Source organism: Solanum lycopersicum, chromosome 8 (genome assembly GCF_036512215.1).
Source record: "Solanum lycopersicum chromosome 8, SLM_r2.1".
Lineage (NCBI taxonomy): Eukaryota > Viridiplantae > Streptophyta > Magnoliopsida > Solanales > Solanaceae > Solanum > Solanum lycopersicum.
The window spans coordinates 49,617,350-49,636,153 of NC_090807.1; the positions used below are offsets into that span (position 1 = coordinate 49,617,350).

Here is an 18,804-nt window from a genome sequence, read left to right on the forward strand (position 1 = left end):
CCTATGCCATTTGCCGAGAAAAATGTGAGAAAGGATAATGATAAGGTGGTAAAGGGTAGTGGTGAAGCAGAGGAAAGTAATGGAAAAGATGCAGAAGTACCCATCAAGGTAATTCTCATGCCTAGACCACCACCACCCTTCCCTCAGAGATTAGTAAAAAAGACTGAGGATGGTAAATACCAACGCTTCATAACAATGTTGAAGCAGCTCTCTATCAATGACCCTTTGGTAAAAGCTCTAGAACAAATGCCTGGTTATGCCAAATTTATGAAAGATCTGGTCACCAAGAAAAGATCGGTCATGTTTGAGGATTATGATAGATTGCAGCATTGTAGTGCTATCGCTACAAGATCCCTAGTACAAAAGAAAGAAGATCTGGGTGCGTTCACTATTCCTTGCACAGTTGGGTCATTACATTTTGCGAAAGCATTATGTGATCTGGGGGCAAGCATAAATCTAATGCCCCTCTCAATTTACAAAAAGTTGGGTTTGGGGGATCCAAAACCCACTGCGATGCGGCTACTGATGGCCGATCGAACTATGAAAAAGCCCATAGGGATACTCCATGATGTTCTAGTAAAAGTGGAGTCATTCATCTTTCCAGCAGATTTTGTTATTCTTGATTGCGAAGTCGATTTTGAGGTGCCCATTATTCTTGGGAGGCCATTTCTTGCTACAGGTAGAGCCTTAGTTGACATGGAGAAGGGACAGATGACATTTCGGTTTAATAATGAAGAAGCAACCTTCAACATTTGTAGGACCATGAGGCAGAGTGGTGAGCTCTAATTGGTATCTTCCATATCCCACAAAGAAAAGATGAAGAAGGGGACTGAACAAAAATTTGCAAAACAAGAGTTTATGGTTGGGGATTTGGTACTTGTAGACAGTTCTGGGGTGCCTTGTCTTCCAGGTAGGCTCAAGTCCAAATGGACTGGCCCTTACTTGATTACCCAAGTATTCCCTCATGGGTCAGTTGAGTTAAAAGCCAAGGAGGGAGTGCGGTTTAAGAAGAATAGAGATAGAATAAAACTCTATTTTGGGCATAAAGCATCGGGGAATAAAGTGATAGAGGCATGCCATCTTGATGAAGTCTGAGTAATCAAGTGGCCCCAGTCGTGCCCCGACGTTAAATCTGGCGCTTGTTGGGAGGCAACCCAATACTTATCGTCTTTTTAATAATGGTAGCATTTTTCTATAAATGGGTTTTAAATTTGCAGGCACACCAGATCAGAGCATCGCAGATAGCGGTTGGGGCGTCTAGCTCCCGCACTGTAGAGACAGCAGGAGGCACTACTGAGGGTGCGGTTGTTGCTGAGGACATCACTGAGGGTGTCCAGATTGCAGAGGATGTGGGTTCTGGGAAACCAGACCCACCAGCTTGTTGATCGACGGCGCTATGCGCCACAGGTTTGCTTCACCTACCCCTCTAATCCTTAGATATTTTTTTATGCATTGAGGACAATTGCATGCTTTTTTGTTGGGGTGGGGTAAATGGAAAGTGAGTGTTAGGGTGAAGTCTGAGTAGTCCAACTCACTATCCTCTTTTGGGGTTTTCTTGCCTATGTTCTTTTTCCCCAAAAGACTGATTACTTTTTCTGTTGAACCGGCACGTTATATCTTTTGTACATAGTTTAACCTTGAAGCATGATGGCTAAAATGATATCCCGATAAAACTGGAAAATGTTGCATGACTAGGCGCAGTAACTGATAATTGTGTGGCTCTAAACATGAAATAGAGTTACGCCATTGCATTGCCCTAAATCTTCAAGTCAAACTAGGTGTTTGATAATCTGGTATAGTGATGAAATGTCAAGTGAGTGTGAGGAAAGTTGAATAGTCCACTATTGGTACTGAGCTAGAACTTGCCTGGTTAGTCCTGCTAAAAGTAAGTTGTAACAGAGAATTAGGAAAGGATCATAGGCCCTTATTCAATATAGCCCATTTCTAGCCTAAATAAAAGAAACCAAATAAAAGTTATCCTTCTTTGATCCAAATAATTTGAGCTTAAAATTAGACCTTTCTTTCTCATCCCAACTGATCTTTTCTGGGAACAATATGTTGGCCCTGGTCCCTCCTTGGACATGTGCACCTCAGCTTATGCCAAAAGCATAAGTTGAGGGTGGCTAATGTATAAACAACCTTTGTTATGGCCCTGACCCGACTTTGGGTATTGTGTACCTTGACTCATGGCAAAGCCATGAGTTGAGGGTGGCTGTTTTGAGGAATGCTCTGGAAAGTGGAGTTGAAAGAACAAAGAGAGAGAAAGAACAAAAGTAAAGTGACTCAAGAACTCTTTTAAAATTTTAAAAAAAAAAGAAATATTCAAGAATTACAAACAAGAAAAGAAAAGAGTTACTTACACAAATGAAAAAAGAAGGAAAACAGCAAGGTGAAAGAATAGGAGAAACTGGGCGAGATAAAGTGATAGAAAGTGGAAGGTTTAGACGATATGTCAAGGAGGGCAAAAAGTCACTAAAGTATACCTAAATATACCCTACCTGACTCTGAGCCTACGTTACAAGCTAAAAAAGTCCTATCATGATCCTAAGGGTTTTATAGCGAACTTAAGGCAGTGAAAATAAGGGCAAGCTTATGGCAATAGGTATGAATGAGTGTGACTTTGTTCTGAGAGCGAGTGTTGAAATGTAATCCTTATACTCAAACTGAAATCATTGTGTGAAAAATGAGGATTTTGTTCTAAATTGAGGACACTAGTTGCTATACCGGAATTGTTAGCCTCTCGGTGAGAAATTGAAGAGGATAGGTGTTAGTGCGTGGTGAGTCTGTGTCATGTTCGAATCCAACAAAATTCAAGCCTGATAGTGATAGCATGCATAGATTTGATGAGAGTAATCGGGATTGATAGCCAAATGATTGCAAAGGATAAAAATATGAATACTATTGTACAAAGATTGTGTAGTGAGTCATAGTGCGTCGCTTGAGGACAAACAACGAATTTAAGTTGAGGGTGTTGATATACCGTGGTTTCACAGTATAATTAATACTTTTTCCTTAAGTTTAGTGTGTCCGAAAGCCTTGTTTGTGCTAAGTTTAATATAATTTTCTCTTTGTTTTGCAGGAAATCTGTCCAAAGCTGAACGCGGAGATTTTGAGCGAAAATTGCAGAAGAGACCACCTACGGAGCTTATGACGGTCTGTCGTGCTTGTGACGGTCCGTAGGTGGCAGTGTAGAGAAGCTGCTGAAGGAAGATGGGGAAGTCTGACAAGTGTGGGGTTACGAAGATTATGACGGTCCGTCATGGCTATGACGGTCCGTCTTGCAGGTTCGTCGTGAAGATCAGAGAAGTGATCCCAGTACCCAGATTCCAAGAGTTGAAGTATTTTGAAACGAGACCCTCGACGGACCGTTGTGCTTATGACGGTCCGTCACACTTGCCGTCGAGAGGAATGAAGATAGCAGCAGAAGAATTGCACCAAGTATGGGACGACGGAGTCCACGACGGTCCGTCGCGTGGTCCGTCGACCCAGCCGCGTTTTGGCAGATTTCCAGTAATTAGAATCCTTGTTTAAGTAGGTTTTTATTTTTTTATAAATAGTTCGAAAAACCTCGTTTTTGAGGTTAGACTCTGTGATATTAAACATTATATTGTGAGACTTTGTGTTTTGAGTGTTTGATTGTTAGAGATTCTTACAAGTGATTTTTGGTGATTAATCAAGCAAATTTTCGGACTTTATTCTTTCTCATTGAAGTAAGTACATGAATTCTTGTTTACCATATTTGAATATTGTGTTTATGGCTATGAGGAACTAAACTCCATAACTAGGGTTGTGGGAACCATAGGCAAATAATGAGATAAACCCTAGCTAAAATAACAATTCTATAATCGTGTCTTGCATGTATTAATAATTCTTTCGCTTAGAAGTCTTTTTAACGGATGATCAACGTTAGAACTCGCCTTAATGCTACTTGCCGGACCAAGGAGGTAGATAATAGGAAAAGAATTATTAACATAGATTTAGTGTATACTATCTAATAGGCTAGTATTGATTGGTACGAGGTAATAACTTAGTCAAATATCGAATACGATGCTTAATATGAGGTAAGGATAAGGGTTAGGAAAGCAACACACGTAGCTGGACCAAGGTGCGGAGTGAGATTTTCTAGATGCCGGACCAAAGATTTAGAAATACATAACTTATCACTTTACATGCAAGATACTAGGAAAGAATTGTTATAGTTAGAATTATCAAGTTATGAACCTGTGGGGAACACGTAAACCCTAGTTACTTTGATTACTTGATTAAAACTCAACATTAAAAGCTGTTAAGTGTCTTTTTCAAGTTCGTTAGTTATTTTTGCTCATTAGGAAATACAAACCCCCTTTTTATGCTTTTACTTTCTAAGGAAGTCATCATCAACCAAACAATAGTAATAACAAGTTGAAGTTAAGTCTAGACTATTTTCCTCGTGGGAACAATCTCAACCTCACTAGTTGGGTTATTTACTTGACACGACCGCTTTACTTCTCATTTGAGAAGTAAGTTTGAGCGTATCAGGGCCCACACAAATGGTAACTATTTTATTCAAAATGCCTAGCAGGCATGTTGATACCAAGATTAGTCTTCTAATGGTAGAATACTTTTCAAATATATTAACCAAACATTAACTATTTTCCTCTAGAGGTAGTAGTTTTTGAAAAGTTATTCTTACCATAAATATGTAACAAAATAACTTGTTTTTGACCGCTTGACCAAACAAACACTGAAGTTAATTGTTCTTTCTTTCGTACAGAAATTCTAGTCACATGTTCAAAAAATTCACACATCAATTTGTAGATATATAGCATTTTTTGGAGTAATATTCTCAAGTTGTAGCACTAGAGTTCGATTTTCAATATATAATATTTAGTATGTCAAGTTACAACATATTATTATAAAATAAAGATTTATTTTAAATAATTAAAAAGCATATTTTTAAAAAAATAAAAGAAAAAATTATTTATGTTTTTTAATTGAAAAGTAGCAAGATTCTTGTGATTTAAAATAAAATCAATTAATAATAGATAATAACTAATTAGCACATATTAAGGAATTCAAAAAAATTAGATTATTCAATTTTCTAAAAACGCTCGAATAAGTTGAAATCGAATTAAATCTGATTTTATTTCTTAAAACACTCAAATAAATTAAAATCAAATTATTTTTTTTATTGTGTTTTTCTCTCTTATTTACAGATTGTGATTTTTTTTTGAGTGATTGAAGTTATTTTTCAGTGAAAAATATCGTAATTTTTTGTGAAGGACAAACAATATATCCATATTAATTAAACATGGTGGAGGATGGAATCCGTCAGGTTAGTATTTATTATAGTTTACTAATTTTTTTATAATATTGTTCATATTACATTTGTTGTTGTTATTCTGTCATATTTTCAACAAATATGGTGCATTATAGACGTTTCAGCTTTATAATGTGTTAAATAACGTGCACGAAAATATTAATACATATTTTATGAAATTTGGTAACTTCATGATTGTTGAAGTAATTTTTTTATAATATGGTATGAAATATGAAGTGTTATTTGGTATGATAAAATCGAATGAAGGTGGTAATCTTAATCATTGTTGTATTAATCGTGTATAAATAAGGAATGAAATATTTTTGTTGTTGTGTATATTGCAATTTGAAAAACACTGTTTGTAATGTATTTGAAATTTGTTATATAAAATATATATTAATTAGGTATGAAATGTGTGATAAATGGGTATGAACTTTGTATTAATTGGGTTAGAAAAGTACTGTTTGTAATGTATTTGAAATTTTGTTTGTATAAATTCTTAATTGTTTGTGTTAAATTTGTTGTATAAAATTTTTATTAATTGAGTATGAAATGTGTAATAAATGGGTATGAATTGTGTAATAATTGGGTATGAAATGTGTAATAAATGGGTATGAATTGTGCATTAATTGGGTTTGAAAAGCACTGTTTGTAATGTATTTGAAATTTTGAATGAATTCTGAATTGTTTGTATTATTTATATGATGAAAATTTAATATTATTTAAGTTGATGCTATACTAATTGTTATTTTATTGTAATTAAACAGGTAAAGATGCATATGTCGTCCCTGTTGAATCTATACCCTGCGAGAGTACATGGGATATACGAAGTTATATTTCAGAGCCTAAATTGATGACACTCAGTCCAAAGAGATCAGTTAGAAGACCGTAGCTTGAACGTTGGAAGGATTTTGCTGATGTGAAATTCAAAAGGTCAAAGATTACATGTAGTAGATGTCCTCAGGTTGGACACAACAGGAAGATATGTTCAAATTATCCTGTGCAAAAAAAATGATTTCTTAGTTTTTTACTTTGTGTCAAACAATTGTTATGTTGTTTTGTCAGTTAGAAACATGTTTTGTTTTATGGAGTTCATTTGGTATCAGTAAATCTATAAGTAATTGTGATTTCTGAATGCTGTCCACTTATAAATAACATTGAAACAAACTTTATGTCAATTTTCTAGTTTTATTCCTATACTAATATATAGTTATACAAGAATCATACATATTTCAAACGGAGTTCATAAAAAAATCATATATATGGAACAACTTTTTAAACATATAATGGTACAAATGAATCTCTTGTTAAAATAGTTCATACATAGATCATACGTAGTTCGTACAAAGTTCATACATATGGATCAAAAAATAAATGATATTAGTCATTTTAAAACGATAATAAATAAAAAATGTGATGTCATATTCATACTAGTAGTAATCAGACTTCATACATATTTCATCCAGATAGTAATCAAACTTCATACATAATCAATAATTGAAAAAAGATTCATACAAAAAATTCAACAAATTAGAAATGCATATTGACAAACCATTGATATACAATATCATGAAATTGAAATAATCAAAAATTAGATAAAGATTAATACATAGTCTATACATATTTTATACATATTTCATTTATTGAATTGTTGCATTTTGAAATGAAACTTTACTTTGAACTATTGAATGCATACGATATGATTTATGTATATTACTAGTATCCATAAATTATATAACCTAATATGTAATTCATATAAAGATGGTAAAACTGGAAAAAAAAATAGATATTATAAATGAAATACTTTAAACATAAACAAATTGTTCAAGAGTTAAGAAAAATATGTAGTCCAAAAAAAATATTGAAGGTGCAATAAACTATTTCTAAATTTTCTTGTATGTGGTCTTGGTGTAGGATAATTGGTGGTGTCCGAAATATGTTCTTTTGGTGTGTGAGGTCCACCATATTTGCTAGAGACCATACCATTAACTTCACTATCACTTATTTCGCCCTCTTCATTTTTTGATTTTTCATAATGCCACAGTATTGTGTCATACCTTTGTCGATGGTATGTTGCATCGATATTACAATAACTAAATAAAGTTGTAGTTTTTAATGAAATTCAGTAGAGTATAGAAAAATTCATACTTGGAACATCAATGCATATCTCAGTTCATACAACATTTATACACAAGTCATACAAACTAATACATCAATTCATACACCAATTCACATAGAAATCATACAATATTAATACATACTACGATTGTTAAAAATTTACTTTGTAACTTATAAACTACAAAATAATACTCAGACAATACTAACGTGTCAATTCATACGGAATATAAAAACGGTTGATCATCTCTTCCACAAAGGAGATTTTGCACAAAGGATATGGGAAGAGTTTGTAGGAAAAATCTGAATCAAATACAAGAACGATTATTAAGTAACCTAATCATAGAATGCTGGAACTTTACGACAATAAAACACTATAGCATCATACATCTTAAAAATCATGCCTCACATAGTGCTATGGGAATTATGGAGATTCTTAGATCAAAGTCCCTTATCACATACAATATTCATCAACTTATCAAAGCTAAATTCAAAGGAATCCATTTTTTTTTAATTTCGTTAACAAAATCATAATCAGATTCTGAAGATGTTCCAATTTCTTTTTCCTTCCTCTTCTTCCCTCTTTGCTTTGACTCGTTTTTTTTTCTTTTTTGAAGCTTCAATTTAACAGAACTACCAGTCTCTTTTCCAGTGAATTTGTGCAGTTGAGTTTGGGTCAAAATATTGAACGAAGGAACATGGAAATCATTAGAAGATGACTCCTCAACAGATCTTCTACTTTTATGGGGTGTTTTACTAATTTTCTTCGATATTCTATACGAACTTAACGAAAAATAATTTATGAAGGTTCTAAAAACTTACAATATTGATAAATCATTTAGTGGAATAGAAGTTGTGGATCTTTGAGTTGTGGGTTTGGGAAAGAATTTAATCTGTGAGGCTTGATGGGATAGGGATAAATCCCGCGTGATGGGGAAGATGATGAGTGAGACGTGTTGGGGAAGAAGAATGTTGTTCGCGTATGGGGTGTAATGGAGGTGGATAATTATTGGGCAACGGTAAAGTAGAAAGTTAATTAAAATCAAATCTCTAAAATATATTTTTTTGATTTCAAAAAGGTAACTGTACTATTATTATAAATTTATTACTTATTTTAAAAAAGGTAAAAGGTAATTGTACTATGTGATTAACATTACTTTATTAATTTATTTTTAAAAAGGTAAATGTAAACCATTAAGAGTTTTAAAAAGGTAACTGTAAAAATAAAAAATAAAAATTAAACATATTAATTAATATTTAAATAATTACTTATAATTTTATTTTTAATTAAATATATTTTTAATCATATGTTATAACTCGATAATAATTTGCTATAAGTGATTTCTTTTGAAAAAGTATGTTTATAACTCGATATATATAATCTTAAATGTGTATGAGGTGTTATTTTTATATTCATTGTCAATGTCGTACTATAAATTTATTATCTTTTAGGTGACCTGATTTTATAAAACAATCTGTATATATAAGTTTAACCACAAATGCTATAAGAAGACAAAAAGAAACCTATATTTAGAAAGTTAACTTTCACATTAATTTCATGACCAAATAAAACCAAAATGTTTGTGTATTTTCCTAGCCTAGCTAAGACGACATACAAGTATTTGGGTTATGGACAGCCCTACTTGTATTTCAAAGACCACAAAAGTTAACTAAAACCTAAAACCGCAACATTCAAAGACCATTAAAGTTGAAGGAAAAAAATTCACCATAGGGTTGTAAACCAACACTAGTTGAAATCTTGAACAGGCTTTTGAAATAACATCACAATAATAGCTGAAGCTGGGTAAGAGCTAAACGATAAACTGAATAAAGCACGAGATAGCAAAAGGTTAACCAACAATGCATGTACAACTTTGCGCTGTGAGAATGTTACAACATTCAACAAAATGAACATCAATAGAATATACTTGAATATCAGTTTTTGTTCTGAACCATCTGTTTTGTAAGTAGAGCATAACAATACCGGGATAAAGAAAGAAATATGTGCTTAGTGACCTAACATGGACAAAACTTAAATTGTTGAATCTGATATGATACCCCCACCACCATAGCCTGTTTTTTCTGTATTTGAACCTCACTGTTCAAAACTTGTATGCATCTTTCACAGTATGAACATTTCTGTTTTTTTCTTTTGAAAATTTAAAGAATTTCATAATAAACCTGCTTCGAAGAGATTTCTCCTTCTCAGGGTCTCGTCTACCAGTTTGAATGTCTTCTTTACAAGCTTCTGATCAAGGGCTGTGGTTCTATAGATCTTAAACACACGGTCCACACGATCTGGTGCAGTGCATTGGAAATATGACTCCTCAAACTTTTTCTTTACAAACCTAAAGAGTACATCAAAACACCAGAATAGACCATTTAGCACGTGAATTAAACAAGAATGTCAATGGAAAGACTGACCTCTGGCCACATCCCCAAGATCCAAAATATTGGTTCATAATGATAAACTCAAAAAGCAGAAAATAGACCAATATAGTAAATTTAAAAAAAAAAAAAAAAGATTCTATGCTATCCCCTCTAACATGCAAGTCAATCGTAATAGCTATAGACTACTGAAGTCCTCCAGAGAAGTTATGTGAATTAACTGTGCGTACAAGCTACTTGAGAGATATATTTCTTTCTAGTTATGTGATGAAAAGCAAATCAGGAAAATTTTAGTATTTCTTGAAGAGCCCGAGAAATGCATCTGTGGGATCAATATGTTCTCATTTATAGAAGTACTGCACATGAAAAAACCTTACTCATAAGCATGCTCAATCTCTTGTTTTCCTGTTGAAACTGACTGGTAATCTTTAAACCACTCACAAGCGTTGAGGGGCACCTACAACCACGGGATATTATTCTTAGATGAGAAAGAACAGTTTCACAGACAGACACCGCTGCTAAATAAAATGTACTTACTTTCGGAACCTTCTGCTCAAATATATCAAATTTGTTGAGAAACAGCATGAAGGAAGTTTTCTGCACAAAGAATAGTGTCAACTTCCTAACTGGTCTGATTTATTTGCTTTTTTTTAAACCCAAAAGAAGTGATGCAAATGCATGTAACAAAAAAGATCCATGAGTACAAGCTGATACAAGTGGATATTGTATAATTCAAGATCCTGAACCAAGCATTGTCCTCCAGCAAACACGAAAAACTGACCTCAAAACATGGTTGTTTCAAGACCCACTCAAAGAGTTCCTTGGTCTCCATCATTCGGTTCTTTCTTTCATCCTCAAATAGAGTTTGATCATACCTGATGTGAATAATAGAATAATGATAAGTATGCAGTTGCATCATTTCCTACTCACAAATTTAAAATCCTTTTGACCTAGAGTAATTAATGATTATTTCCTTCCTCATTCTGGAAAGCTACGTGATCCACGTACTGCTACTCGTGATCAAGTCCAGATTAGGGTTGACTTAAAAGTAAATGATGTTAGGAAATTCAGAAATCTAGGAACAGAAATCTTACTCGCTAATAGCGGCACAAAATATAACTGCTGTTACACCTTCAAATAAATGTATCCACTTTCTTCTCTCATTTCTCTGACCTCCAACATCAAAAAGCCTATATACTTCTCCACTTTTTTTGTTCTCTCCAACTGGACTGCAGATATTTTAGTAGTTATAAAGATATCCATCGTAAGTAGAAAGAATACAATTATCTTGTAAGATAACAAATATAAGGTCATAAACAATTGCATCGTTGGAGGACCACAAGAACTGGATCATAATCAAGAAATGCAAGGACATATAAATGTACCTACTTTGACAGGCAAAGTAGACACTTAGACAAAAGATGAGGCTAAACAGGAACTGCACATCAACTAGTTTAATAATATTTCAACAGCATGACTATGACTTTACACAGAGAAAAGCATATCACGTAGTTCATTGAATGCTACAAGGAGAATATATAAGCCTGCTCTTCAAGGCAGATTGGACCTGCCTACAAAAGAGATAGCAGGAAGGATTTCAACCAACATATGTGTTGTTCCAACAGGACAAAGAAAACTAAGGAGCGGTTCAGACAGTTCTTTCACTTTGCTTGCAAATTCGGTACAATGTAGTAGTTTTTAGGCTCTAGATTAAGCCAACACTTCTTTTAAGAGATAATGTATACAACCACAAAAAGCGAGGTTTTAGAAAATGGATAAGAAGACAGTTCAAGGATGCGTGAAAATTCACCTGAACTGTATTTCAACGACACCCGTCGTTCGAATCCGGGCAAAAAGAACATCCTCCTACAAGATAACAAGAAAAATGACTACTCTATTAAGATCTCCAAAAAAGTAAATAAACCAACGGTAATGCATATATGGTAACAGTGTTAAAGACATCATTAAAAATACATTTTTTCTCTCTAACATCTTACAATTAAATAAGGTAGTCTAGACAATTTAACATGAATGGAACAGACAAGATTCCTTCATCAAAGAATTTTGTTGTGCTTGGCTAGGAAAAGTATTTAACCAGCACATAAAGGAGAGTATAAGAGTACAATAAATAGATAAAATGAAAGTAACCCGTCTTTAGATAAGAAAATTTATACAATTCACAGGATGCAATCCAAGATACTATGCATGAAGAAAGAAATTATAGCAATTGAGAGTAACTGAACAGCAACTATAAGAACTTGATAGATGAACCACATTTTCCTTTACCAGCAATAGACAAGCAACACTTGCACTTCTTACACTTACACTTCCTATATAAAGAACACCACTAATATAATAGAAAATTATATACAAGCATATACAGTAAGTAAGGGCAAGCGTACTGTAATACCAAGTATCTTGGATGTTAAACACCGTATCTAACTATAATTGTTATTTTTCTTCAAAAAGATGGTGCAGCAAAAAGGTTGAAAGTATTGATTTAAAATGCATCTCAATGATTTTGTGAAGCATATAAGGGCTTTAAATAACCAACTTAAAACACAAAATCTGACTAATTTAAAATTCAGAAAACCTAAGACTGTATATCAAGTCTCAACTAAACATCTCAACTAAACAAACCCTAATAGAAATATAAAATTCAAATCATCCTAAATCTAAGCAACTTATTAGACTAAAATACAGCCATAACTAAAAGTAAATTTCAACAATAACAGGCTGCAGTTTGAATTTTGGAATAGTTACCAACACCAGCGTTGTCAAATGGGTGGGTTAAGATGAGATAAGAAAGACAATTGGTTTGGTCCAGCCTGTCAAAGTTATACATGTCAAGACTACCATTCTTTCCAGTTTATATCAACAGATTGACATCCCTAAGACCAAAACTCAAACATAAATACTTCCAATAATGCATCTAAGCCAAAATTGATATGTATAATTCTGAATTCAACATCGTGTCGAAAATAGTTTTGTGATAGAATTGGAGAACAGATGGTTATGATTTCTTTGCAAATTCAATATGAGAATAAGAATAGATTTTATTATTGCAATGAAAGCACAACTTCTAAACGGGAAATACCTAATTGATATTTCTTACCTTTGTTGGAATATAATGTACATCAGAAAATCTCTCCAAGTTTTCCATGAAATAATGGGCACAATCTGGAACCTGAAGCTCATTACCACGTAACAGAGTTTCCTACAAGAAAGAAAGAACTCAATCAGAGAAAAGACAAGTTAATCTTTACTCAATAAAAGATTAAGGGTGTGTTCGTTATGGAGGGAGACATGTTTTCCAATTTTTCAATGTTTGATTGGTCATAATTTTTTGAGAACATTTTTAATAGGAAAACAAGTTCTTTAAAAATGAGGAAAATGACTTCCCTAGTGGAAGTAGGAAAAGCAAGTTCAACAGGTGCATTCCACATTAATTGTGTCTCCACCCTCCAACACACCAGATCTTCACACCCTTACCGCCCATAGCCCTATCCCACCACCCCGCACCCCTAGTCTACCTCCCATAGTATTAGTCTAGAATATACATAAGTTCTTTTTTCTATAAACTAGAAATATTCATAAATGCTTTTAGGATAATATTTTTTGCTTACATATTGAACACAAGGAAACAAGTAAGAAACCCACTTATTTTCCTAGAAAATATTTTCTATTTAAACATTTTCGTTCATTCTGAACACAGTCTGGGTTCATATGCAATAGCTCGCAAACCACATAGGAGAGGTAACCCGCACTAGGCAAGCCTTGTGCGACGAGCTCGACCCAGAAGGCAAACCCCTTGCTTTGGCTGGCAAGAGGTTTCGAACTTGAGACCTCCAACATGGAAGTCCCAAGCTCAAACCACTGGGCCACCCCGAAGGGTAATCTCTGATCAGCTATTGTATGAATAATCACATACTAAAGTGATTTGCTTCAATGAGATTTAAAATTAGAACTATGGAAAAGCAATCTAAAGAAAGAGGCTTGGGAACAAGTTAAAGTAAGACGGTCTATATGCATTGCCAGTTTAGCACACACAAGAAAAATGAAGGTAAAGTGATGGATTGTGGTGCTAAATATGAATAGTTCAGATATCTATGCTCGGTCTTTCAGTAGAATGAATGCCAGGATAAACAAAGATGTAGCATATAGAGTTAGAAGAGATGACTGATGTGGAGTATTATGAGATCGTTATGCAATGGGAAGATATCAAATATAGTGAAAGCAAAGACGGCAGCGTGGGAGTGAATGATGGGCCTTTACAGCCCAAAAATTATTCCCAATATGAGTGTCTTCAAAATGTGACAGTTAAGATACAATTTGCAGTCATACAAGTCAAGACAAAATTAGGATAAGAACCTCTGACAAAAGGTGCAAGTAACATACATATTTTTATGACAGTGATACCAGCTCGCACACACCTCAACTATTCCACTAGGTACCTGTTATCTCCAACTAGCACAGTTATCGTCCACTAAGGCCAACAGGAAAAAGGTGCGAGCAACATAGATACGCAATAAAATGAGAGAAGGTTCAGATTATCAAGCCATGTTCATCCAAATGCACCAGTCTGAAGGTACGACACTTTATTGAATGAAGGTGCTAAAATGGAACAAGGGAATCCTAAATCACACAGAGACAAGTTTCCTGAAAAGATCTGTGATATCTAGGTATAAATTTGAACTTAGGTAAGACTATAACAACATGGAAAATGATCCTTATAGAAAATTCAACTAGTTAGGAATGAGGTTTAGTAATTTTTGGCTCTTCACATTAGATCGATTAGGAAAAAGAGTAAGACTTTAAAGTCTCTAGTTTTGCAGAACTCCTGATTTTTCCTTAAAGACAAACCAACAAATGGCATTACAAGGAGACGTGAAATGCTCCCAAGAGAGAAGAATATATACTGGACCATGTCGAGAGATCCCAAATACTTTGGGGTTGTAAAAATACTAGTTAAGGATTGAGGCATAGTTGATTGATTTATTTCAATGAATTGATCATTTCAATTATCATTTATTTATAACAGTAAAAGACTATTTTTGTGAAGTTTATAAAAATCAACGAGCCCAAAGGAAGTACTTGAAACTGAAATAAATAATCAAAGTGCTTAACCCAAAGGAAAATTACTTGAATAGCAGGATCTTTCCAAAGAGCTTCAATATCCTGCACCAGATCCTTAGTCAGGTGAGGATAATCCAACCTGCCTCCAATTTCTGAAAGCTTCTCGCCGATCTCCTGGAACCAAAGAAATATATGTTTATGTATATGCAGCTAAGTAAGACGAGCAATCTCATTCCTTCACTTTCATGGGTTTCCCTTGGCCAAATGACTTCAAGATGATAGCCAAAATATCTGGTAATTGCATAAGAATGAATAACACAAACCTTATTTTCAGCTGATAGAAGATACTTTGAGGCCTCTAATTCATTTTGAGCTAATTCCTTTGATCCATCATGTAATATCTGTTGAAACCAAGCACCCACCATGTAAGAATGTCAGTATCCATGACACATGGTAATTGACACTCATTATCAATCATGTGTATGACATTTCTATATATGCATGTCTCTCCAACAAGCAGCACCTATTTTGCAAAAATGAAAATAACCAACACACCCTTTCAAGTATTTCGTACTTTTATCGTCTGATAAACATTGGCATGAATGACAGGGATGTAGTTCTTTAGCTCTTCTTCATCAAAGCCAGTTTGGAACAAGAGTTTTATCTGCATGGCAGACATAATAGAGCACACTGGAGATGTGAGAAACACATTTTGTAGAACATATAATAAAGTAAATAAAAATTTTCTCTCTAACAACTTAAACTTTAAGATGAAATGATACATTTAACACGTTATCATAGCAGGCAAAAGTCTTGGGTTCGAGCAGGGACAGAGCTAGGGGTGGAACCCCCTTTGCCGTATATACAGATAAAATTTAATTTTTACGCGTGTATATATTCCATAATAAATCCATTTGACACAGCCAAGAAGTTTATCTAAGAAGAGCTTGACGGAGCAAAGGCAAAAGCAAGAAGAAATGTTAAATGGGGTATTGACAAGACATATTAAAATTTAGTGGGTTAAGCTAAGTCCTGCCCTTCGCCGCTCGCTGCGTTTATTTTCTTGTAATTTTCACATGTTTACTTCTTCATATTCTAAACCCCCTGCCTCCGCCACTGGATTCGAGTCTCACCACTATCCATTATCAGAAAAAAAAAGTTCACGTGATTGGCTCATCAAAAAGAATCAAGCTCGGCAATTCAACCTATAATTTATCATTCACGGACATTGATTAGATCCATCCGGCACATGTGGCGACACGTTGAAGACATAATTAAGTAATAAAGATGCGTGGAAACTTAACCATTTAGATAAGATGGTCACGCACTTCAACACATTAACATATACATTTTAAAAGTAATGAAATCTTAATAGATATTTTATAAGATCTCTTGCCTGCTTAAAAATCGTAGACTTCCCCGAATCTCCGGCACCTTGAAACAACAGAAAAATCAGCATTCAGCAAGCACAGTCAAACAGGACATTAACCAGCAAACACACAGCAGTAAGTTTAAAATATGGCAAAAGAATACTATAAGACAAGGAAGAACAAAGAATTCGACAAATAAGTCAATCCAGAGGTGGAAGTTCCTCTATGCTACAACAATATTCCAAAGAATCTTTTTTTCACTATGCTTCCTCCACCAGCATCTTATGAAGCAGAACCTTCGAGGAAAAGCAAAGTTCATAACCAATTGCCTCCTCAAATATAACAAGTCTGAATGTAGAAATAGAATATGCCTATAGCTTGTAGGCATCATAAATCACTACATGGGTATGGTGACCATAAAAGGAAAAGGCAAAGGCAAAGACAAAGTAAGAAATTACTAGATCATATGATAATTGAAGACTATATTTTTTTCCTTATTTACCAAGTAGAAGAAGTTTCTGAATATGCTTCTCTGCCTTTGTTTCTTGTTCAATCCGTCTTTCTATCTCTGCAGTCTGAAGACACATGATCTAGTCAGGACACTGGGGGTTATGTAAGATATTTTTTTCGCTCTCCTAGCTTGTAGACAGTACTATGGACTATACCAAATTCCAAATCTATTTCGTATAACTCATACCTGAGTATTTTCCTCATCATCGGCTTGACTGTAGTGTTTGTTTCTGCTGCACAACGAGCCCATGTTTTCGAAAACCACCGACAGCATAGGCCTGTGTGATAGTTAAACTAGGGATCTCAAATCTGTTGTTACAGCTCCTTTATGATGTCCATGTATGCCTACTTTTCAAAGAGAAACAATTAACAGAAAAAATATAAGCCAATAAGGTACTTATGCACAAAAGACTATACTGCAACTGCAGTTCAATTGCATCTACAGAATAATCGAAGTACGTCTCCCTTGTCCCATGTTTGCATCTCAATCCAATAAAAGTTCAAGATACCCTTCTCCAACCCCAGAGTCAACTAAGGCAATTATACACAAATGTATCAATGGAAATGTCACACGATCACTTGGGAACTATGTTCAGGATTTCATTGTTGCAAGGAAACTCACAAAGAGAAGAAACAAAAGGCAGTTGAATCCTCATTATTAATCAACTAAGCCTAAATGGCAAATAATTTGGGTCAGCTACACGAATCATCTATTTTCTTTCAAATCTTTTTTGAAAATGATTTCTTGAGCCAAGCATCTATCGAAAACAACTTCTTTACCCAGCAAAAGTAGGAGCAAGGTTTGCGTACACCTACCCTTGACAGACCCCACTTGCAGGAATATATATATTGGATATGTTGTCGCATTGTTAAACTGGTACGTGTTCATTTCGACTGTCATTTATACCCCTTTCACTCTATTCAAATATATCTCATTCCAATACTCGTAAATAAACTTCGCTGGATTATCACTGTTAACCTCAAAATTATACCATACATTACAATTAATCACTTCCAAAATAACAAAGAAGTAACTAAAACCCCCTTTAATTCATCCAAGATGACACAGCCTCTTCTCAAATTACCCATCACTCCAATAATAACAACAACAAAATAAATAAAATGAAAACATAAATAAAACTACAGTTAACACAGTCAATTCAACACCCTACTCACTAGCATTCTCAATTCTGAAACACTTCAAACCTTAAAACCTTTAAAAACTAACCCCAGAAAAAAACATTTAAAAAAGCAAAAACTTAACATTTATACATAAAAGATATATGTGTAAAAGCTTAAAAATAGCTACCAACTTCCAATTTTTCTCTACTTTAACAATTAATTCAATCATCTATTTACTACAATCAACATTTTTAGATTCTGAACCACAAGAAGCCCTAAAACATTTGTAAATTAACCATTTAAAAAAAAAAAAAAAAGAACCAGCAAGATTACATTTTTATATATATAAAGATAATAAATTAACTTAAAGATTGTACTAACCAGAGGATCTGGAAGATGAAACACTGATCTGATGAAAAGAGAGATAAATAAAGGGAGAAAGCTGAAAGAAACAATGTTTTTATAGAGAGACAAAAGAAAGACAGACACAGAAAATAGTGTTACCTAACCATAGTGTGAGTCAAGGTTCAAACTTTTGACTAACCAAAAAACAAATAACATTTTTAACTTTTTATATCTTTTTTCTTTTGTTTTTCGCAACGTGTTAACATTAGTGCTTCATTTCCTTATCTTCATTCTTTTTTGGGTATTCGTATTAAAGTTCAATTATTTTAAATTTGTGTAATATAAAGTCCTATTTAAATGATAGTACTTTTTAGTAAGAACTTTTTATAATCAGACCTCAAATTCAAGACCTTTAATGAAGAGAGGAATAATTTACATATAATGTCTTAATTAATAGGGTTTGCTCGAATTGATTTCTTTTTTCAAAAGAATATTTGTAATAGCGTTCATATTTGAATGTACTTTAATAAAACTTTAAAGCGAAAATTAAGTTGAAAACATGTTATAATTATTTTCCAA

General features: G+C 33.8%; 1 protein-coding gene across 2 annotated transcripts; it reads right to left on the reverse strand.

Moving 5' to 3' along the window:
• Positions 1 to 9,256: 9,256 nt before the first annotated feature.
• GPA1 (G protein alpha subunit) lies at positions 9,257 to 18,425 on the reverse strand. Of its 2 annotated transcripts, none has more exon segments than NM_001306055.1 (14): positions 9,257 to 9,762; positions 10,180 to 10,259; positions 10,340 to 10,399; positions 10,584 to 10,677; positions 10,897 to 11,031; positions 11,613 to 11,668; positions 12,918 to 13,019; positions 14,945 to 15,052; positions 15,202 to 15,279; positions 15,453 to 15,542; positions 16,275 to 16,312; positions 16,751 to 16,823; positions 16,946 to 17,103; positions 18,262 to 18,304. In NM_001306055.1, coding segments are annotated over 13 exon segments (1,179 nt in total). In that variant the 5' UTR covers positions 17,033 to 17,103; positions 18,262 to 18,304; the 3' UTR covers positions 9,257 to 9,584.
• Positions 18,426 to 18,804: the final 379 nt, after the last annotated feature.

What these genes read in the sequence shown, in the direction of transcription:
- GPA1 (XM_019215033.3), bottom strand. Translation starts at nt 17,032, where the DNA reads ATGCTGTCGGTGGTTTTCGAAAACATGGGCTCGTTGTGCAGCAGAAAC. An exon ending in TACATTATATTCCAACAAAG is followed by an intron (nt 11,669 to 12,917) that starts GTAAGAAATATC and finishes GTTATCTTGTAG; the next exon opens with GAGGATGTTCTTTTTGCCCG. An exon ending in TGAAACAACCATGTTTTGAG is followed by an intron (nt 10,400 to 10,583) that starts GTCAGTTTTTCG and finishes TTCTTTGTGCAG; the next exon opens with AAAACTTCCTTCATGCTGTT.